The sequence below is a fragment of the Anticarsia gemmatalis genome, chromosome 1, assembly GCF_050436995.1.
Source record: "Anticarsia gemmatalis isolate Benzon Research Colony breed Stoneville strain chromosome 1, ilAntGemm2 primary, whole genome shotgun sequence".
Lineage (NCBI taxonomy): Eukaryota > Metazoa > Arthropoda > Insecta > Lepidoptera > Erebidae > Anticarsia > Anticarsia gemmatalis.
In genome coordinates this window covers 7,873,229-7,897,869 of record NC_134745.1, presented here as the reverse complement: position 1 = coordinate 7,897,869, position 24,641 = coordinate 7,873,229, and the positions used below count along the sequence as shown (strand labels likewise).

Below are 24,641 nucleotides of genomic sequence, written 5' to 3'. Positions count from 1 at the left end.
AAACTATTTCGCTCACCGTTGAGCTTTATCGATAGCGCAGAAGTAATGTCCTGCCGTCTCGATACGCTATATCTGATACGGATACGTCTGTTTGTTAAGTGCGCTAGTTGTCTGCGCTAGTTGTTTTAACGCCTAGGTTATTTGCTGTGAATGTTCTCCGCAGTGAATGTCGGTTTCGACATAAATTCTGAGCGAAACTGTGGGTGTAACTGCCGCGCGGTTGCCTACGTGTCGGTATTTATTTCACATCAGGTGAAATATATCAATGACCATTTTTGTCCCGTAAACAAAGCGATAATACTGTACGTATTTTCCTCTTCTCTGACTTTTATTCAGGCGGGTGTTGAAGGCGCCAACTAGCAAAATATTCATGTCTCAGTTTATAGCTCGCTTTCTAATCTGAACTTAAGACGAGGAGATAGGTTTTGCTTTAGGTACTAAGGTATATAATGTATAGAAAAGCTCAAGAATATTCAAATGTAGCCAGGTATCATGTAGTGAAAACACTTAAGGTCTCGGAGGGGCATATTAAAGAGCGCATTATGTCGTGCGTGCATCTATCGCATGAGGGCGACTGCGAGCCGCGAGCTACGGGAGATTGCCAGAGATGTGCAGCTTCCGCCGCCGGACAAATTGCTCAGTGTTCCTGCGCATCCGCCGCTACACCCGCTCACTATAATTGAATATTAAGCACTTAAGACTACCTATATTAGCTGTTGTACTTCAGTGCCAACGTATATCGTGATAACGTACTATCAACCTCGCGTGAGAACACTACATGCATGCCAACACTAGGTCCGTGTTTGTTTTATTTTTCACTTAAAGTATTGTGTGTTGCGATCATATTAGTAGAGAAGCATTGATATGACTGGGTGGTTATTGCGCAGTGCGCGCTGACCGCTAACTCTCGATTAAATCGGAGTAATTCCCGCGACCCGTCGAGCGTCGGATTAACATCCGAAGCCTCGTTGTAACACTAATCTGCTTAAATGTCGAAAGGAAATGTCAGATTGTAACGTGCAGGGCTCCGGACGAGGCGTGATGCGGCTTAACTTGCACTACCTACCGCTAAGGGCACTACTTTCAATCAACTGCGGAAAACATTGCTCACAGTAATGCTTTGACTATAATAATTAACTAAGTAAAAACGACAAACTGCTGATAATAAATAAAACATGAACATAATAGTAATGATTCCATTTAATTTTTGAATGAAACATCTTGTTTTGCTTTCGCGCAGGTTGTTAACTTTAATAATTTTACGCACAATCGTAATGAAGCATTATAAATTTGCTGGATTGTAAAATAAGCGTATCTTTCACCGTAAAAAATCTCAATTTTCCGAGTACAATACAAAAAGTGAGAATTGAACATTCTTTGAATTTTAAAGCGAATGACTGCGATAAGTTTTTTGATCGAACAGAAGAATATTAATCACAAATCTGTAGAAGTAGCCAAGCTGTACTTGTCACAGCGCCTCTAATGTTGCACAAATATCGTTTCGCAATAATAATATAAGAAATAGTAGTACGTATAACATAGTAGGTACCAATGTATTTTTCTATCCCGAAACTAAAGTGGAGTGAGTTTTATTGTCAACAATGGTACTGGGATTAAGCCTTGAGTCAGTTCGGTGTTGCATAATCGTATCTTATATCACCTAATGTCGCTGATTACGGCCGGTTGTCAGCTGCCGATGGTATCGACGATTGACGCTAAATACGCTGGCGCTGTGACAACGACAATATCGAAACAATGACGAACTCTACATTACGCAACATTACTTACGAATAACTACTGTCGCATAAGTGTCTCTTTGTGAAAGTTATAAGAACGAAATTGTACCCTTAAAAGACATCAACGCGCTGCGCGTATTTTTTAATATTTTTCGTGCCCCGTATCAAGTGCCATGTAGAATACTTTAGGGTTTCTGGGACTAATTAGTAGCTACTCGACTTTGCTTATTGCGTTATATACGAATTTACGTTAGAGTGTAACTTAATGACTTAATTGCTTTGATAACATTCTTGAGTTCACTTATTTATTATTTTAGATTAGATTCGATTTTAAATTTCGGCTTGCATTTGTATGTACATATTTAGTTTTAAAAACTTAAACTTCTTTAGCGTACAGAAAGTATGCAGACAGAATCAATACATTATTGTTGAAAGAAAGCGTTCTATTATGAATGCAGAAATGTGTTACAGGAATATTACAGCGAGTTATGTAGTTTCAGCGTTACGTTATAGATATTACCGAATAATACGTAATGTTTCGAAAGTGTAATAGTTATCGAGTGGCGTTATGCGAACCTGAAACCGAACGTGGAAAATTCACGCTTAGTCGAGCGGCGCGCGCTCACCCGCCGTACAATAACCACTGCGCGTTTTTGTATGATCTCATTATAAATATGTGTCATGTATTCATTCATTATTATACATATTTATTCCACACACATTTAATTACATACTAAATGCACACAGTATACCAACAAACCCAAAGAAGTCCATGTATACACTGAACGCAATCGTAACTATACAAACAATAGAACTCCGATTGTAATATATCTATATCGTAAAGCATTGTAAGCTTCGGTTTAATGCATCCATATTGAATAAATGAATAAAATATTTAATAATGGATGCAGCACATGAACATTTTTAGTGTTTTTAAGTCTAACGGGACGGTTCATTTACGTAATTATATTTTTTTCTGTCGAAATGGAATTGCCAAAATGATTATTATTAGTATGAGAAACAAAAAATACGAAAAAAGCAATTAGGTGCATTAAAATCCCATAAATTATTCTTTAAAAAATAACGAAACTCATAAAAAGTACATTAAGTGGAGAGGAGGCTGGTGCTGATAAATAACCATATCGATATATCCTGGAGTCACATCATTACCGACAACTTGTTCAACTCTAACATAACTAACCGTCACTCACCGTCAAACTCATCGAAACATAGAAAGTTCTGAAATTGATCATTTTAATATTTATAACAAATCTTTTTCCCAAAAAATATAAAATATTTATTATTTTCATTTAATAAAAAATGTCTATCGCGAGTAATTTAACGATTTAAAGAAATGCCGTTACCGAAAGCTTTCGGTTGTATAATTCTGCAATTTATAATCATTAGCGTTTTTCTGAGTCGACACTCGCCAGCCGGCGGAGAGGTGCACCGTACAGGGCTGAGAGCAGTGAGAGCGGCGCGCGGGGTGCTGCGTGTGCGGACGCCCAAACGACGAGGGTGCAAGCTAAATTGAGACATCTCAACACGTGATTGATTACAGCCGTGATTGGCAACTTGCAACTATCAACGGAGCTCATGCAAATTTTTGCATAAGTTTTTTGTCCGTTGCGAAACCTTTCTTGCGAGGTTGAGTACGAAAATTGCATTACACCCGAGTGCCCCCTGTGAGAAATATTCTGTCTGTCTCGTATGACAGCCCTTCACTCGTCTGTATCGAAGTAGTCGGCCGAAAGGTGCGCGCAGTAGGAACTGCACGTTCAGAATGTGAACCGTTATAATCCCTCATCAAGCGTAATATGTTCAGTGTAAAAGGCATCATTAACGATTGCCTTAAAAAGGCAAACGGGAGCAATCATTAAAGTCGCAAAATATTATAAAAAGAAAATAAACAACGACGTGTCTCGTTACGCGAGTTTCCGTTGCTACGAAAGTGAACACAATGATGTCAGTGCGCCGATAAAAAGTCCAGTAAAAAATACTCTGAATGAGTAGAAGCGCTTCGGACACGCAATACATGGCTTCATCGTAGTTCACAGTACACAGATCAGCGGAACTTTATTAGCAGCCATTTAAACCCGTCAATAATATCACTATTTAAATAATATGTCGCGAGTTAATTAACGTGCCATTTTATCATAATAATGTAATATAACTTATAATAATGGCATTTACATTATTCATACTTATTTATAACTGTCCGTGTATCTATGTAAGACAAACATCATTTTATACGTATCGTTGTTGAATTATGTTTACAAAAAGTGCAAAGAGATATTTCTTATTTATCTCATTTGTAGAGTTTGCAAACCCTCGAATCACCTGTGATTAATGACGATCGATGTTATTAAAATACACGTCATTATAGTTGCAATATAGGGCGACGTGCAACCCTTCAAGTGATGTAGAATATCAAACAACTAATACACGTTACTAGGAAGATGATTAATTACCCCTACGTACTGTGATTGATTGAGCTCTTTTATAATGTTTTTTGTACATAAACTATTTCTACATTTCAATCTATTCAGCTTGACGTCTTTCAAGGTAGCATTTTAAAATGATATTTGTCATTACATATTGATATGTAAATGGCATAGTAGCGGCGTGTGAACACTTGCGAGTAGAGAGGAGATTAAGTGAGCCGTGTGTTGGCTACGGTGTTTAATTAGGTGCAGGATCTCGAATTCGTGTTGAGTCGTGTGTTCGACGGAGGAAAGCCACGGGGCGATGGTATCGCAGACGAAAGCAAAGCTCCGCCGAAACAGGGGCGTGCCAGCCGTAATTACAATCCCGCCACGCATACAACGCTCGCAGGCCAAATCTCTCTGTTTACTAAAATTTCTTACAATCTCTTAACCGCTTTTTGGCACGCAAAATGTATTCAATTCACATCGCGTGTGGATTAAACTCATTTAGCTACGGTTGATAACGCGATAAAATTGTTTCGTAGATATAGTGTAGGCATGGTTATCAATTTTGTGCTCGTGTGAACAGTAATATCGCTATTAGAGAGTCTTTATTATTCCAAATACACCATGAAACCCGGAAAGATTGGAAAACACTGTAAAATTGAGAGAGATTTAGTACCGCTATCATGATTTTATTATTTCTGCACAGTGTATAAAATTTGCAACATGAGATTCTTCAGTGAATTGTTATTCTTTTTTGGATACGTAAAAGAATTCTCGTTAAGAAAACACGATGTTTGCCGCATTGAAATTATTTTATCATAATGCAGTATGGTTATTGTTTAAAGGGAGCGATATTATCCGAGCGGAGGCACGGACTCCCGGGGCGGTCATTGTATTCCTATATGGCGAATGTCAAAAGCGTCGTCTTAATTATCGGGCGCGGCTATACAATGCGGACTCGATTGCGGCGAGATAAGCTCTGTACACCTATCTGAGTCCGTATTGAATGCGATACGGCCGGGCCGCGGCCGGACTCGCGGCCCACTTACTGCCTTAATAATAACTTCAAACGTATGTCGCATTGTATCTCTGATTATTCCGATCTAAGCCTATTGAATCGAGATAAAACGTGTTTGAATATGTTAGGCGCTGTCAAAAAAAGGAAAATTTAACCGCTCTATAAAACGATGTTACGCAAATGTACAATAATGTCGTATTCCGCTTTACTCGGAGTGAGTAACGTTACACATATTTATAACCAGTACAAACAATAACATTAAAATCAAAACAATGCAAAAAACCTACTTCAATTATCTAAACCAGATTAACCAGATCACCAAATGTGGAATATCTGGTTTGTCAAGATTACACAGTTATTGTGATATGGTGCAATTTTATTGTGTCAACCTTCTCTCGGTAAGTACAATTCATCATCGTGTTTTTCAGGGAAGTGTCAGGAAACAATAATGATGGGATTTCCGATTTCCACGCCGACACGTTACACACGTGGGTAATCAGTGCGGTTTATCTTTTGTCTTCACAATGTTTTCTCATGAGTTAAATGGTTAACTTAGTCACGGCATTGTGTCATTATTGCCTCGTAATTAAAATGTATCGATTATATCACGCATTGTTAGTATACGTTACACTATTAAATCAGTAATGGCAAATATGTTGTTTTTGTATGTTTTAAGTTACTTGAAGGCTGTCGATAATGCAAAGAGGAAACATTGTTATTGGCATGTTTGGCAATCCGATATGTCTGGTTTAAAAAATACGATGAAAGTGAATATGCGAAGGTGAGCTGGAAGCCAAGGAACAGGGTGAAACTGACACCTCGGTGCGGTTTCCAGGCCGGCTCGGCTCCCGGCTCCCCGGGCGCAACTCACGCGTGTGGCGACGCTCCCACTTATCTCTTTACCACCATTACAGTAGCCCTTGTTAAAATAATCGCGCAACATATTACCGATCATTACGTAAATAGCTTATGTGAATGTAGGTATTGCATCAAGTTACGGTGAAATATAATTTACCAAAGTCACTATTTTTATTGAATCGACAAAGATCTTGCAGATATAATGTATACATACAATAATTATGTTTTTACTATGACTAACTTTTTAAAATTTTGTTCATAAAATAACAGAGAAGCAGAGAATAATGACAACTCGTTTGCCTAAAATGAAACAATGAACAAATGTAATAAATACTATTGCGGTGTATGCGACTCAAGATCGTGGGCGTACGTAGGCTACCTATAAAACTGTTCGCATTACATTCTGCTCATAAATATTATACAAAGTACATCGATTACGTTTCCGCACGGGTGCAATAATTTTATACATTTTATTTGAGCAGTAGCGCAGTAGTTATAAATTGAGATGTTCGTCGAGTAGCGGCGAGGTGCGGCCATGTTTTACGATTCCCTATGCGTTTAGTGGGTACCAGCGTAGCTTTCTAAGGTCCGCAAGATGTAAACATCCGGCCACTTAAATGTTGACGTCGTTAATTTTATTGATTTTTAATTTAAGTCGATTCCAATTCTCGCGTCCATTATATCTATGATGGAACTCACCTTGACTGTTTGATTCTTGAGCGGTTTATCAGGATCATGAATGTATTCGAGCGTGATGCCGTAGAACTGGCCCTTGTTGATGTATGTGATCCGGTCATCTTCGCGCCTCTGCGAGCTGCTACTCGCCGTCTCCAGGTGGTACTTGAACCCGTACGGGGAAAACCTGCACAAACAACAATATTTGTTTATAGCGCCATCGAGAAACGAGCACTCGCCATGACATGCACGACACCTGCGATGTCGAGATTTAAGATAAACCCACAAAAACTTGCGTATTACGGAGTAGCGCAGTAGGCGAGTTGTCGTAAATGTTTGTTGGAACATTAAATGCACAATAAGAGCTGGTTTCTGTAACATTTAGAAAAAGTGCGATTTCTTCTTTGAGATACTTATCTACGGATACACGTTCTCGACAATAAAGTTTCCATGAAGTAAAGCAATAAAAGTGTGCAAAAAGTGGAAATCTTAATTGCGCCGGCGGTACAGCTTGTCAGCGGCGTCGTTACATAAAGGCGCGGAGATCCAGTTCGTAGTGCGCAATGAAAAACTGTGTTTTCTCGCGATTTCCTGAGTGCTGGACCGACGGAAGGAAAACCCCGCTAATTTAGCAGTGATCGCGTGCCTCGGCTCGTTAGCGACACCGAGCGCAGCGCGTGAGCCGCGCGCCAGCCGCCCGCCGCACGCCAGCCGCGCGCCTCCTCCGCGCTTGTCACCGAGCTGATCTCGGCCCACGCTCGCCACTCGCACAAAGAGAAAACTGCACTACCGAACTAACAAGTCATTATCGACTCGCCCCATTGTGCTCGCTACTTATGTAACATGATAAAAACTAATAAATCGTTATGAAATATTTAATCCTTTAATCTGTCTAAGGAATGCGGATAAAACGTTTCGCGTCGATTTAGTTCTACGGTTACACCATTACTTAAGCTTATTGAAAACAATTTGGTAAACAGCCCCGCCGATGTTTGCGATTTGAACCGAGCTTGTGAAGATAAAAGCCGTGTAATGCAAACGCAGGCCGACATTGACGGATCGGTCGCGGCGGCGCTCGCCTATCTGATGCTCTCTAAGTGATTCCGAACACAATTTACATTTGCAATGTTGCTTTGTATTGTCATTTCAACTACCCTTATCCTTTGTTTACTTACACTTGATGGACTGTTCGTCCTACTAGCTAGATTATAATTTAGCAATACTTCCCCATCAATATAATATAGAGTGTGGGATAGTGGCGGAGGACAATGGAGGCAGAGTTAATGGTATAAATATACCTATCGATATCTCCATTGTGCTGGCAGAGTACATGAATCCAGTGCATGCAGTAATAAATAACACATTGTTTTCGAATGAGCTTCATTACAAATTTCAGTGAAGGAGCAGCCAAAAAAAGGCACTTCCTGAGTGGAGACAAGAGCCTGTGTCTTTCATGAATAAATCAATCGGCGAGGCGCGGAAATTGATGAGTGCGCAAAAAGTCTTGGAACGTAGCGACAACAAAGTGCTCGCAATAAAAACGCATGCCGCGATAAGAGGCGAAGGAACGAACGTCCCGCAGAGACCGAGCGCTCCAGCGCCAAATTAGATGCGCATAAATACGAGCCTCTCTATAACCATATAAACATTTCGTAAAAACACGGTTTAATGTTTAATATGTAATTATCGCAACTCTCATCTAAATACTACTCTTTACGAGAGCTGAGACAACGTTTACTTCAGAAATTGTATAAAACTATCATAATAATATGAATGACTCTATAATTAAGAAAAATTGAGAATTTTCATCGAACATTATTGCGCTCCAACTTTTCTGGTATCGGAATTTTTATTAACTATCTTTAAATTGTTCCACCCATTGTTTCTAGATAGAATCCGATGCATTCGTGTCATCATCTCACATCGTATCAGGAAATAGAACCACTATTATGCGTGGTGGCAAACACTTTGACAAAATAATGTTTCTGTAGTTAAAAATTATATACATATATATATATATATATATATATATATATATATGCCTTTTAGGATATAGTTGGGTAAAAGATGATTTTTTTTTATATTTACGCGACATCGATTTAAGCATGTTACCCATAATTCCTTTTAATTCTGTAAAGAGGCTTCGTAACATAATTGAAATTAAAAGATATAATCTTTTAATAGTTATAGGGCGGTGTAGAGTACGTAGTGGATGTAGGAGATGTCTGTGGTAGCGCATCACGCAGGCGGCTGGTTAATGAGAGCGCTTAGCCATCGTAATGGCGGCGAGCTGATTGCCGGGTGCGCCTGACAGCCGACACACGCAGCGTCACAACCGTATCATCATAGCCAAACTATAATTATTTATTGCTACTATCTCCGCAAACGATTCAAGGAAACCTTTCGCAGTCACCCGATTGCTAGAACCGCTGCCAAGTGCCTACACCACCTCGAAACATTGCTCTAAAAATTATATTCAATTCCTTGAGAGAAATTAAGCTTCCTTGCTATTCTAAATATCAGCCGATAAATAGATTATTCTACTTTAACTGAACAAGTAATGCAGTGAAAATGTAGTTTTAATATTATTTTAACACTAGCATCAGGAATGTCTCTCAAGTATACATTCATGCCATCAAAAACATCCTGTAAAAAATCTCAAGTCTCGCAGCGTAAAAAGTGGTGAGATCTATGTAATACCAAGTCGATTAATCTGTTTAGTCTCTACTGAAAGGACCTTCTGTCTTAAGTTATTACATAAGTTATTATCATGCCAATATTAAAAATATTTCACGTTTAAAACAAATAAATCGACCTGGCCATCGCATGATTTGATTATTAGTATGTACCACACTGCACAGCACGACGGGCCAGCAACCGAATTCCTCACTAGGGTCCTTCCGAATATAATGATTGAGATGAGTATCTTAAAGAAATTAATGCTCCTGAAATTTTAATGGCGAATTTGTGTTTTCATGCGATGACCAAGTCGATTTATTTGTTTTAAACGTGAAATATTTTTAATATTGGCATGATAATAACTTATGTAATAACTTAAGACAGAAGGTCCTTTCAGTAGAGACTAAACAGATTAATCGACTTGGTATTACATAGATCTCACCACTTTTTACGCTGCGAGACTTGAGATTTTTTACAGGATGTTTTTGATGGCATCTCACTTCTTTTTGTAAAGCGAACATAAGTCCAATTTGTATGGAAAGACGGTTATTTTTTTCATAATTCAACATATTTTCCTATTGAAATGTTGTTCAGTTTCATAGGCTAAACACCCTTAAGTTATGCCTCATACAGTAGGTACCTATGTACACCTATTATTTTCTATTATACTACAGTAATAATTAATTCATTAACTGCAAATGTAACCTTGTAATCCTATATAAATGTATAAGATTACAAAGTTATTCTTGCAGTTAATGTATTTAGAAAACTGGACTGAAATTAGAAAATATTGAAATTTTCCCATGATTAAGATACTAAATTCTATTTGTATTCTAAATTTGAAGCTTCTAAGTCTGCTAGAAATGCCTTAGACTTTTGATGATCGGTGAGTCAGTGAGTCAGTGAGTCAGTGAATCAGTGAGTGACAAAATTCAAAACTTTAACAAGTTGTCATTCTTAAAGTACTGGTTCAAATTGACTGAAATTTTCAATATACCGTGTTCATACAATGACTGATAAGTCGCTAAAAATTCAGGCTTCTTGTTTTATCCACAACGAAATTATAGGGGGTCGAAAATGGCCTGAATTGCTTCGAGAAAAGATGGTACGGCCGTGCCGCTTTTTTTTGCTCGACTTGCGGGGGCACTGCCGTGCCCCCAGATTTGGCTTAAGGCGGACAGATGTTCGTTTCGCGTGTACACTGCTATCCTGAAGTATGACTTCGATATTGCTCTGCGTTAATAAGCTTCAGTTATGAACTCGTAATATAAAATAACGATGTCGACTATTTGAACAAAAACATCGAATGTAAAAATGCTACCTACAAAGTAAACGTTTAAAATAAACCCGGCACATTATCTGATAAATAACTCTTAATTAGTTAATTCTGTGATACGGAAAGCACGCGCACTGGTGCCTTTTTGAAATGATAATCAAATACACACACATTACTTGATTAAGTTACTATGCCTTTTAAAAGCTCATTCCTGTTGAAAATTCGACAAGTAAATAAAGTGGCCGTTTGATACATCGAAAGTTGAGTATTGGTGGAGTAGTTAACTGGCCGGTAAGTAATAGACCAAACATTTGTGAGGGCGTTGGAATACCTCGGCGCTACGGCGAGGGCTGGTAATCGGACGGCGAACGAGCGCGTATCGCCATCGGAGGTAATTTAAGACGGTAGAAGCGACCGCGCTATTTGGGCCAAATGCAAGCAAGTAATTATCGAGATAATAATGCTAATGCACTTATCATGTCGACGAGTGCTTCCGCCGCGGCGACGCGCGTTTTTTCAACGATTTCATTTGAAGGGTGTCCTCCTGTGTTTATGTTAAAAGTTAAATCTAACAATTAATTTACAAATTGATTCCATTCAAGATCCAATAAAAAAAATATGTAATTTCAGTAATGTATTCCATACGAACTAATATAACCATGGCAGATTAAAATAGATTTAAGCACTAGAAACGTACACCTAACAAAAATACTGAAAATCTTAAAACTAAACATACTTACTGTCACGTAATCTCCTGCGTCCAATAGTTTGCATGTAATTTGAAATACTTGATTACTTAATAAGAAAGTAGAGTCAATAATAGTTAGCTGTGTTAATAAGTAGATACAATTGTACGGTGTCGAAAGTTTAAGATCGCTGAACATGGGATTTTCCCTGTTGTAACATCGTCGTATAACGCGTGTAAACTCATAGGAGTTGGGTAAAACCACTGACTGAACAGTGTCGTTGTTTTCTAAACTAACTGTTTAATTAGAAGTGATTGAAGTTATTATTGTAAACGTAACTTAGTACAAAGCACTCTTAAATTACTTGCTTCAGTAAGTATTTATCCAAGCGGAAATAACTGTGAATCTACGGAAAACTATTAGGTACTATCTGGAATTTTTGAATAGTAAACATAATAAATTTAAGAATTTAATTAAATACTTTAAGTAGTCAGGGCTTTTCCGTAATAGAAAAAAATATAATGATATGGAATTACTTAAATATCCTCTTTATAAGGAAAAACAATAATTTGATCTATTACTAAAATATTATGTTTGATATAACATTAACATATTTACAGATCATCTAACAAGATGTAGGAAGTTGGAAAAACGTCGAATCATACATATATTACAATAAGTTTAAAATAAGATTATACGCATTCATTAGCAGTTTTTATGTTTTTGGTGTTGACAATTAATTCGTGTCGTTTAGTCATGAAATCAATTATGTATATTAAAGCATTGAGAGGCCAATGATCAGGTGACAACCGCGCTTATTCTTATATCAGTTAGTTTTATCTACTACCGGGATCGCGAGTTATATGTAGGACTATTAACACACTCAGTTCTCTGCAGAATACAGGGCATGAAAGAGTCTACCAATCCTGGTGGCTAATTTGTTAACGACACAATCATTATTTCTGCGTAAAGTACAAAAGTAATGAAATGTATCAACTTTTACTCATTGACTCATCGAGTAAATAACAAATTTATACTCGCTCGAGTACCACTTATAGATAGGTACTTCCTCTGATAAGTATGTAACACATACATACTAAATTTAAACTGTGAAGGTATTTACTTTGAAACGATAAGGGAAATTAAATTTTCTGCGGTAATCTCTTCTACACTCACTTGTGCGCTAATTAAATGAGATATTTATGTTCATAGCTCAGGTTTGTTTCTTGCTTATGATTTTTGTATTTACTATAGCAGTGAATCAAAAGTAAGTAGAAAGTCTTCATATTTCATATTCTACATACTCAAATACTGTGTTTACTCAAACTAATATTGTTATCGCTATGTCCAAAAACAATTAAAATGTTAGCCTTCCAAGTGTATTAAGTTGTCTGTTCGGAAATTACCAATTTACACGTGCTTTTACTGACCGTATTCAAAGATCACGAAATGTAAGTTAGCACCTCGCAGACAACTATCCCGGTAACAAGTTAACAGCGGCCAGGGGTCACCCAATGAAAACAGCCGACGAGTCGGCTCACTATTGTACATGAGTCACAATAAAAAACTAAATTAACGTAAATTAGTAGACACTAACTCTATCTAGACATGACAATTTAAAAATAAGATTCTCGTTTGATGATAGGGAATCTACAACAGATAACCGAATAGAAACATTCGTATTTTGAAACTTAATATTGATCAAATTCAATTTAGTGATATGCATACGATAAATGTTTTACAAATTAGCTCTTCGCTTGATATTTTTATTAAACAAAATGTTCATGTTAGTTGAATAAAATTTATATTCGCAGAGCTAAGAACCGCAAACCACAGGTATTCATTTTATTAACGCCTGGTCGATAAAAAGCAAATCAAAATGCACAGTGAAAGAAAATATTCATGACAATAAAAAAACTTAGATCATCTTTGCGGTCATTTGATAAATATAAAGAGGATCACTGGTGCTGAGTTAAATTTGTTTTTAAATTAAAATATTTCTATCAAGTGCAGTAAATTACTAGATTTCAGTTACAAAGGAATCATAATTATTTTTTCCAAGAAGCAATAAACGTTATTATTTATATTTAATAAGATCATAAAAAGAGATGCGCTAATACTGAGAGGTAACGCGTTTATGTCATTAGTTCAACAAATAACTGTGAAGATATTGCATGACAATCTTACAGTTTCGTGACTTTACTTTTTAACTGATAATGATAATTACAATCAAATACGATGGAATGCTGTTATTTTGAAGGTTTTAGAAAATACTGTGCTGAATAAAGTAAGTAAAAGAAGGTACAACATTGTGTCAGACACAATGTGTGTGTTCGAAGCGAACACAAAATGCGTACATTTCCTAGAAAGGGCCACATTATAACAGTCATGCGGGGAGGTGCGAAGTGCTCGGTCAATATTGTCGCTTGGGCCACTCACACCAGCAAATTACTTACATATAAGAAAAAAGGTTTGATCAAAATGAATTGACTGTTTGCGTTCCTGTTTATACCGGTCGCGCCTTGTTTGCTTTACGTCCGTCGCTAAACAGAGGCAGTTTGTACCAAACGTCACAACTCTACGCGTAAAAGGGTTGTTGTTGTTGTTGCCAGATCATATACTATATTTCATGGTAATACAGTATTTTATACTGATTAGTATTAAATATAAATTGTCTATAATATATGAGAAATATCAGAGTATCGATGTTTTGTATTTTGTGCGATAAAACCGATGAGATAAGAGCAATAAAGTTTAAATTCATTAATGACTTATGAATAATTCTAATGTCTGATACTTTGTTATTAATTCTTATTTTTATTAAATCCAAATAATATACACACATGTATACGAGTATGTTATTTACGGATATTGTATCGTCTGGGAAATAAGTCGTTTAGGGACATCTGAGTGTTGTATCTTTGTATGTTTTTTATGTAAATGTGTGACCGAAAACCTACTAAATTGAACTAACTAAATGAGTTGGTATCATATACATATTCAATATTGAATGATTTAGCATAATAAGGAATTTCCACTAGCAGATCTCGATTTATAATAATCAAATATAAAAAGTTGTATCAGTTCCTACATCAATGTTTTTGTAGATTGAACACAAAAACTGTCATATTACATGTTTAAGTGAGTATGAATGAATGTTGTTTTTGTGTGTTTATGCTATTTTACCAACAAGCTTATCGCAAATTGTGGAAGACTAAGGAAAAACAATATTCACCATATTTTGATCTTCCTTAGTGATATGGTACAGCGAGTAAATGGAACAGTAGGGATTAGAGATGATTCAGTTAGTACTTACAGTTTTGCGATTTGTATCTTGTCCGCGTCGTTTTGCCTGCCGAAGTCGTGCCAGGGGCGCGTGCGTGGTGGCTGGACGGGTGAGTGATGCGCCGACGGCGTCCCCCGCCCGTCTTCTCCGACACCAGGTTGTTGGCATATCACCGTGTAGTCGAACGACTGCACACACAATACACATCACTAAGCACACGCTCTCTTATCATGTACAATTTTACGAAATATGTCTTAGATGGGTGCTTATACTTTGGTAAGCAGTTTCAATGTAAGTAAGCTACAACTTAGAACTCTTTATGTCAAATACTGTGATATACATGTATATGAAAACGTGAAAGTTGTATGTAACACGATGATTAGTGTTTTAATGCTGTTATTGCAAAATATATCATTTTCGGTTTGGATGTATCATGAACGAAAATCATACTTGCCAATGCTAATAAGACGTTTACTTTCAGTTCCAATGAGAATATCGACATTCATATAAAATTAAACTTATTATGTTTAGCAATTACCTAAGCAGTTATGAAGGACACTTTAAATGTCTTATTTCGGTAGATACAATTTCTGGATGTGGTAAAGACAACAATTTGTAAAGAGATATTGAATGTCGCAATATCCCATAAATTTAATCTAATTGGCAACTAATTTATGATAATGGATAAACATTAAAATATCATTGTAATTACGTCATCGTCACTACCTGCGCTCACAACATCCAAACTAATTATATTATTCCGTGAAAATGCTGAGCTTTCAATACTTGTTACAAATAAGGAAAGTAATTTATGAAATTATACAACCTTATAGGAATTTAACATTCTACTAAAAGGACCAGTTTCAAACAATAGTATTGGTTAAGGTTTAGTTGTCAACTCAGATTTATATTCTGTCAGTCTAGTCGTTCTTTTAGTCGAGCCAACAAAAGGAGAAATAATAAATATGCAATCTAGATCAGTCGGGTGGGTAAGTAGGTAGATACAATACTCGTGATCGCCACGCCCTGGAAACTGCTAAGTCCTTTAAAACCACTTAGACGTCGACCAGATCAACGACTACGTCAGTTATATTATTTCAATATGTAAACTCATAAATTTAAACTCAAATGCGAGGTGTTTGCAATTGTGTTGTGTGAAGGTCTTGCGTGGCGTCGACACCATTGTCTTTACATCGACGCATTAGTAATTACCGACTTAGCTATTATACTCATCTATTAGCAAATTACTGCTAACGTTCTAATAAGTCTCATTGGATGTACTAACTGCCTAGATTTGGTGACTAATGATTTCCAGTTAACACACATTTGGCTATCTAGGTTGGTATGACCAAACCTTACATCTCTTATTTTATATGCAAGTAGTCGTGTATAATCTTCATCCTATCCTTACATATAACTGTTTACAACTTCAATGATATTGTTACGTTTTCATATTGATTATATCGCAGCACAAGTATAAGTCATGTCAAATAGTAACACTTTTTAATTTTATGATAAACATTATAAGAAATTAATAGTCCAGAGCGCGGGTGGGCTTCGGCGATTGTGCAAACGAGCTACTCCGAGGAAATGGCTCATTTAGCATTTTATATAAAACAAATGTAAAAATTTACATGCAATTGTATTATGTACCTATAGTAGTAGTAGTAAGTTCAATAGTGAATGCAAGTCGTAGTCTGCTGTATCGTATGGCAATTATTCAGCCGAATGAAGCCAGTAGAGTCATGATATGAAAATGTGATCGAATGAATGAATGAGTCCCATAGTACTCGCGTAACTTTCTGTAATGATTACATTGGAATATAGAGTGTAGAGTGTTTTTGTTATATTGTGTGTTTGTGTAATGTAAGAAGCCCGCCCGCCCGCGCCCGTGACGTAGCACCGACCTGCTGAACAGTGGACGTGTGGTCACGGGGAGTGACTGCGTCCGCTCCTATGCCGCTATCTGGTGAGGGCAGGTCCACTGTGAGCCCTGCGGCTGCGATCACGCTCTTGCTGTGATAGCGAGGTGTCGCGTATCGATCACTAAAGGCGGAAGCGGAAGCAGGTTCCGCATCAGCGTAAGGGGGCGCCGCCCTTTGCTGGTAGCCCTCGCCGACGAAGTACTCTCTGTAGTAGGGCTCTCCAGCGAACGTCGCAGGCTGGCGCGAGTACTGATCGCCATAGGGGGTGGGACTGGGGGTGCCTGGCGGCGCAAACATCTGGGCAGCGTACATAGCCGCGTCCGGCAGCAAGGAGCCAGCCGAGGAGGCCCTCGATGGCACCGGGGAGGGCGAAGCTTCGCCAGGCTCGCCGACCGCCACCTGCGGACACACGCGTCTGTTACACGCGCTCTCCCACGACAATTGTCCGCTTCGCAACGTCGACGCGTACATGCCGCGTCTAAGCACAGTTCACAGCTTCACGTACACTAATGTCGTTCAATCGTTTCACGTTCACGATTATCAATGAGTGCAATCCCGAAAAAGTTGAATGGTGGTCGGTGTTCGCCGAGGTCGGCGTGCACCGGGCGGGCAGCACTGCCGGCCGGACAGGGGCGCGGGCGGGCGCGGCTAGTGCGTCGCGAGCGCGGTGCTCGGCGCATCGTACGAAAACCGCGATAAATAATACATGAGTGACCGGTAAGTAAGTGTGTGAGTGCGTGCGCGCGCGGCGGCGGCGTGCGGACGTGTGACGCACCTTGTGTCGCGGCGGCTTGAGCGCGTGCGGCTCGGGCTCGTCGACCACCTTGCGGCTGAGATCCTCGGGCTCGCGCTTCACGAGCCCCGCGTGGAGCAGGCCCGAGAGCTCGGCCAGCTCCGCCCCGTGCGCGCCATTGGCCGCCTTCAGTGTTCCGCCGGCCCTGCGGAGGGGAGACACACGTGATTGGCGACGTTGCGCGCGCGCCGCTACTTCTAGCCCGACCTCGCCATGCGCGCGCCAACTCGTCATACTATCATTCTACCTCTAGGTGTTACACACTGTCAAATTGTCACATGCTATTTTCCTGGCGATCAAAATACAAATAAAATTATCATACTTGTTGCAGTTTGCAATGTTATTTACATGATTGCAAGGTTCACTTTATACTTCTTAGTAATATCCTAGATAAAGTTATTTTACAGATATCTAGCCTACACACTCCGCTCAATCCTATTAAGGTATTTTAAGACACAAGCCTACTTTCAAACTGAATAAATTAAAATTGTTCACATTTCTCGTCACTTTACAGCCACATTTTTACATTTTAATTAAATGTTCATCTGAACAGAGAATTTAGTGATTTCAATTTTTGAACACGAATTATTTTTTAACTGCAAAATAAAGAGTCAAACATAATACCAACTTTAACATACTCTTCAGAGTGCAGCGAATATTATACTGTTTATTACACAATATAAAATAGTATATGTGGGATGAGAGCTTTAAAAATAATACGTTTAATTGAATGTTATAATTAGTACTATTAAAATACTCGAATAATTGGTCCCTAACTCTAATAGTTTTGAAGATATTTATAAACTCTTTCAACATGTTCTCGCTGCTGCCATCTGTGTTAAAGACTAGGTACTTTTAGTGGGAGCGCAAACTGAATAAGTTATAACGTTAAGTAATTTTGCTGCTCTTTTAACGATTTGTATCATTTGGGATTATATGTCTTATTTGAAATTGATATTATTTGAATTAAGTACCCTTTTCACACTCATCGAATGAACAAAAAAAATTCAAGTTTTCTTATATCTAAAAAAAATATATTTATGTAACTGACGAAAAAGATATTTTATTATTTTTGTTCGTATAATTTTCCCATGTCAAGTATATCTCTATACATGTTTAAATTAAATTTTGCTTTAGTACTTACCATCATTTCTTGACATAATATTTTAATGAAAGTTCATACCTAAAGTACTTAGTTACTTAACTTCACATACGTATGGACTTAAATTATATAGGTTTTTTTATTTAAATACTATTTAAAAAAAATTACGTCACATCTTTTCATTTAAATATGATTTAATTCGAGTCTTCTTCTTCTTATCGTATGGTCAGTGGTCAACCTAGTGTCAAAGTTGTTCAAGCTGCCCGAAGGCCTTTGACATGGCTTAACGACTGTTACCTTAGTAGATAACAGCCGGGACCGACTTTTTACGTGCCCTCCGAAGCACGGAGACGCCCAGTTCAAATACCACTATGCGGTCACCCATCTATGGAATGACCGCGCCAACGGTTGCTTAACCCACAGATCGTTTACCGACCGGTGAGCACAACTGGCTATGGGCGCCTCGAGTCTAGTGCCATCTACCGAGTATCTCATCTCACTTTTTTTCTATTCAAGAACGATTTCAACATCTGATATTACTATAGTCAATTAAAGACTATCAGCTACCGGTAACTCAAAACTTATTGCTTGAGATGGAATGAAAGTGATAATACGCAATCAAAAGTAGAACAATGCGTGCTACGAAGCTCTACGAATTTCGTAGAATTTCGTAGCGCTGTATTGTTAACATTATACTGCATTTTTACGACTTACTTTATTGTTATTTATTTCTATCAACTTGTTTTTATATAAGTAGTCAAAATGATTGTTGCTTGTCCGGCAACCATGAAAACAAAGTATTTTATTTCCCATCTAAAGAGACATGAAGATTAGATCTAGAGAACATTTGTCCAGCCATTTAGTATGAACATCTAAACTTACACACGTCTTTGAATAAGTAGTAGTCGGGATAACATCTACTTTTATTACACGCACAAGAATGAGCATATTTTCAGTATTCCTTGATATTACTCTTACATTAGAAGCTAGTAACATTTATCTAAGTGCCGGGGTGCAAGTAGGTTGACTCACACCTAATAGCGTTTCCAAGTTGATTTACATGAAAGCGTTATGATTTGTTTGCATGTGCAGCCACCTCCGCGGCGGCGAGCGCGCGGTGCGGGGCGCGGCTTTCGTCGGCCGTTGTCAGTGCGCGCCGATTTATGATAATTGAAGACATGTTTCACCGGCGCTCTGATGTTTATTTTAGATAAGAGAGTCTCGCGGCACTATTTCATGCGTCCGAATTGGTCGGGACGCGCGACCTCCCGCGCGCTGGACGCTGCTCGCCGCCCGTGTCCGATTGCAATTCTCGCCTTGCTCATTCTTCACGATTTATGCACGCGATTTGTAAGAGAAACGCGACGAGTGTGAAATCGCTCATTCGATAAGATAAAGCTCTGGCGTGTGTATAAAATATTTCTGAATGTAACGCCGAATTTTCGTTGTTCGACTCCAAGAAATACGAAAAATATACTGAATGATATTTTTTCTCCTTTATTTATGTAAAAATTTCGTAAAGTTATATGTTACAGTGACTGGTGAATTTAAAAATGCCAACCGTCATAACAGACATAAACGACAACCATAAATTCGAAGTTCTAAAAAGTGTTACCGTTGTTAACTTTGCAACAAGCACCCTGCAGTACGTGTAACCCACCAAGTTTTTTCGTTGCATGCAAATTGAATTATTGGTATTAATCCGAGGTCGGTATGCCGGCGGCGGAACTTAAATATCGTTATTCATGTGCGTAGAACACAATGCGGTGTTTGCTTGTCGCTCATTGTTGACGCTTGTATAAACGAGACAAAGCGATCTTCGATGACAGCTGAGGTGTTCAGAGCCATGTGGCTGCTACAAACTCTGTTCTAACTTGTGATAGAGGTACTGGATTTAAATACAAAGAATGAAAAGACACCTAATAAACAAAATGGACTTACATGTCAAACGAGATCGAAATATTATAATTATTAATTACTGAATTGCCGCAAAACGATTATTGTGTAAACGTATTTAATGGGGTGATTATTACCTTGATTTGCTTGTAAGTGTCTCTGTAGGAAGTCAATCAAAGCTTCAAATAAAATGAACGAAAAAAAATTAAATTCGTAACGACTGATGTAAGCAGCAAAACTATTGACGGTATTATCTATTTGACGGTGATGACGAATGTTTAATAGTAGGGGTGTAACAAGTATAGAAGATTTATATACATAGAATATTTCTCAAACTGATATCAGGTAGCAGAATAAATTTCCCAAACTGTTAATCTGATATCAGTGTCATGTTGCCTGCGATTAACATAACAGTAAACGTAATAAAAAGCAAGAATGAACACCATCTCTAGCTACGCTTTACATGCAAATATAAATTTTCTTATCAAAGCTGAATCAGTTCGTCGCTCAGATGCAATTGCCATTATAATTATTTGCAATGTTTACTTAACACCCTTTCACAGATGATGAGATCTCAACAATAACACACTAAGGGTGCAACAAACCCCTGCGCTCGCATACGCATTCAATGCGTTTATCGAAATACCTCTTACGATTCACAAAGGATACCATTCATACTTTTTATTTCTGATCTTGGAATCCTTTTTAGAAATTAGTTATAGCAAAAGTAGTAATGCAATGTCACAACAATTCGTTGTTTTCTACTTCAGTGTTTCACATCTATCAACTACAACTTACTTCGGTTTCTACGTTGACAACAAATAATAAACCACACCATAATGCGGTTATCTACACACATTTATTCGTTTTGTTTATAACTTTAGTCTGAGGAAGGCAACTATAATTATCGTAGACATTAATGCTAAAAACTCTCATGTTATTCAACGGAACCTTTGAGATAATAAGGTAACACAAGCGTTCGCTCGCTATCTATATCAAAATCTGAAGCGGCGACAGTTTATCCATCGTTTGACGAATTGATTAGAATCTACCGAACGATAAACGAGACGAAGGAGGCGCTTGCAGCGGATGCGAGCAACGTAATTTCATTCTATTTGAATATATCATTCGTCTAAATGTAGGTTTATTGCTACTTTTCTCACGGAACTAATACATTATCAAAAACTTTAATTGAAAACGATTTCGCCATTTGTCTTAGTCGTTAAAATGGGCGTTTGATTACGCATAACTGTCTCCACTTGATTAATTTCCTGGTAGGCACACCATTCCCTAAACCTAATTAACTAAGTGCTTCAATGAGTCGGCTACTAAAAGTAATAATACCGCACAGCTGGGCGCCGATTTGCGTACGTCTCTGTAACGACGATAATTGAATTTCTTTGCGCAGCTGTTTCAATGGGAAATATTCGCATGATAAAGAATGGTCAAGAATGAATGGTCAAGCCCCGAATTCATATTTCGCTACGTGACGGCCGATGTCGGGGACATAACGACGTTACCATCTTTTTATACATTATCCTCGTAAGAGGGTCGGTTATATCCAAGTGAATTGAATGGTATTAACTACTGTCTCTCTAACAATACCGATGTATCTTCAAGAGGAAACCGGTTCTAGTCCTAAATGGGTCACACGGTTCCAACTCCCTGAGTTTTTGTTAAAGCACCGCGACTTTAACGACACATGTGTGCTGAGCTCGCTAGCTAAATTATGCTATTCATTTCTTGCTCTTAGCTTATTATACTTTTTTTGCAATAACGCTTCCATGTACCTAAAACGAATGCAAAAATCATATTACAAGATTGCACGGTACAGCGTTAAACTAGTACTATTACATAGTAATTAAATACGCAGATAATTTCTGTCATTAGCTCGTAAAATAAGTTAGGTACATTAGTGTAGTCGTGTGGAGAAACCGACTTCCCGTTAGTGCGGCAAGTGCGAACAGTGACAGGGTCAAGAGGGCGAGGCCCTCCCCGGAGGCATCCCGCCGCGCGTTTCTATGCTAATCTTAGCGTTAGTATTCGACAGCCTCCGACAACTATTAATGGTTATAGCCGCTGTTTCCATTTAATACCCGTAACATCCGCGTAGTCCTGCACATAGAACTCAGTTAGCTGCGCCCGCGCACTACGCAATGCGTTTACGAAACGCTTTTACGCCTACGTCAACCGATCTCGAAGGAATACAGACGGAACTAGTTCATTTCTACATCTATCGAGCATTCAATTCAAATAATACGAGCGATTTAGACAACAAATAGTGTGCTTCAAACCTGACGATGCACTGGCGCTGAAGTATTAGCATACAAACGCATTCGGAGACAGAACGCGCGGATGGGTGCGGGCGAGTTGGAGCATTCGTTATAATTTTGAATGTATGAATGAGCAATAGGTGCGCGCGTTGAACCGAGCGCGTGGGACGCGTGCCGACAATGACTCGAGACAAGTCCTGGGCGTCCTTGTCAATGTGAGCCGCTTCCAGCCACATCCGTCTATTGTCATTATTTGTATTTATGCACTCCCGTAAACAGTGACGAGCATGACAGGCAGAATGGAGTGCACCATGTGTCACATTCTAGACCATCACGACGGTGGAAGTCGGTGAAACGGCAACGAAACGCGCTACCACCAGACCCTCGGCAGCGCCGACGTGTGTGGTGATACGTGGGAGGCTTTTACCACTTTGACAATTCTCTATTCTTATGTGAACAACCTACATGTATAAATGCTACAACTCCAACTATACAGCAACATATATACATTTCAAATCTAATATATTTTATTGTATTCTATAAGGTGACAGAAATTAACATTTTCACGGATTCAAAACTAGTTTCCTTTATAAATAGTGTTTATGGAATATAATAAAACATTCATAAAAATAATAAACGTTTAAATGGTCTGTATAGGGTCAAGTTAACATTATGCACTCCTTGTATTGAGAATGTGACACGGCGTTTGCTCATTTTTGCGCCGCTATTCAAAGGATGCTGTTAACAACCTCTTTCAAAGAGCGAGTATAATTTGATCGGGGTCGCATTTCTATGGGAATTCGTTGAATGCACCGACTGTATTTATAATCATTTTGTGGATTCAGAACAGTTCTGTTACACTGCTACTTTTTGTAAACTTCAGAAATTGTTAAGAGTTTTTAAACGTTTGTGTTTGTATAGTATAATGTTTTATTTTAATGATTTTAATAAATTAGTCTTCGACTTATTTTCTTATAAAATAACATATTGCTGTATCAATTTGAAGATTGAACAAAAAGTTGCACCATGGTGATCAGAGTAGCAACTGTTTTGAAATGCTCATTTATGTGTGAGGAATAAACTAATAATAAACTCTTCTAAAAGTACTATAAACAGCACTAAACGAGTTGATTTCTAGTATAACATGACATGTGTGTGTTACCTTCATTCGGGAATTAAATTTTAGAGACCCATGGAATTTAAGCGATTTATGGAAAGATTTATTTATCAATAAATCTTAGGATAGACATGTTGTTTTTTTCAAACAAATTCAGATAGCAAAAATATGTAAATATATTGGAGTGATATACAGTATAATACAGAAGCAGGTACAAGGGGTGGTGGGTTTCGCCGATGTTGCGAACTGTTATTTCGTTAATCCCGCCATAGGTATTCAAATGAGCTCTTATGATTTATTGAGTGGAACATTAACATTTTTATTATTTGTTATTCTTACACCTTTCGTTGGGGCCGGAAGCCACGCGGCGTCTTGTCTCAGTGTACTCGTCCGTGAGACTTGAGCAACACACACACCCCGCCTGCCTATCAATGCATACAAAAACTCCACTACAAAAAGATTGCATATTATCATAGTTTACATATAAATTTTACGCGAATTCATTCCGTATTCACCGCGCCACGAATTCGGCGATTATAATGATAATTGCTCCGATACACGAACGTTCAATTTGATCTACGGCCGTGAGAATCGACGATTGATTTTCCGCGATCATTTTCTGATCCCACTTGATTGTTAGATATCGATACTTATTTGAGATTGGATTTGCATATTCAATTATCTTTTAGACACATGTACACTTGTTTATATACGATGTTGGTATTGATCACTATCTGATTACACTAAAATTATTGTGTGTCTAAGCACCAAACTTAACAAGAATTGTATTGCGATACTTTATTTATTCAGAGGCATCCTGTCTCACATGCTTTTTTGATAAACTAAATAAGAATTCAGTGATCAGCGTTATTTTTTGTATTATTGAAGG

At 38.1% G+C, this 24,641-nt stretch overlaps 1 protein-coding gene across 4 annotated transcripts in view; it reads right to left on the bottom strand.

The window, feature by feature from the left end:
- Positions 1–24,641, bottom strand: part of grh (grainy head) — a 96,790-nt gene that overhangs the window by 15,633 nt on the left and 56,516 nt on the right. For 3 of the 4 annotated variants that reach the window (XM_076116317.1, XM_076116323.1, XM_076116335.1), the window contains 4 exons: positions 17,347–17,509; positions 16,554–16,970; positions 14,677–14,834; positions 6,744–6,906 (listed from right to left, as the gene is read on the bottom strand). In XM_076116317.1, coding sequence (XP_075972432.1) covers positions 6,744–6,906; positions 14,677–14,834; positions 16,554–16,970; positions 17,347–17,509 — 901 coding nt within the window. The remainder of the gene's footprint in view (positions 1–6,743; positions 6,907–14,676; positions 14,835–16,553; positions 16,971–17,346; positions 17,510–24,641) is intronic. The other variant, XM_076116330.1, reaches the window with a different exon arrangement.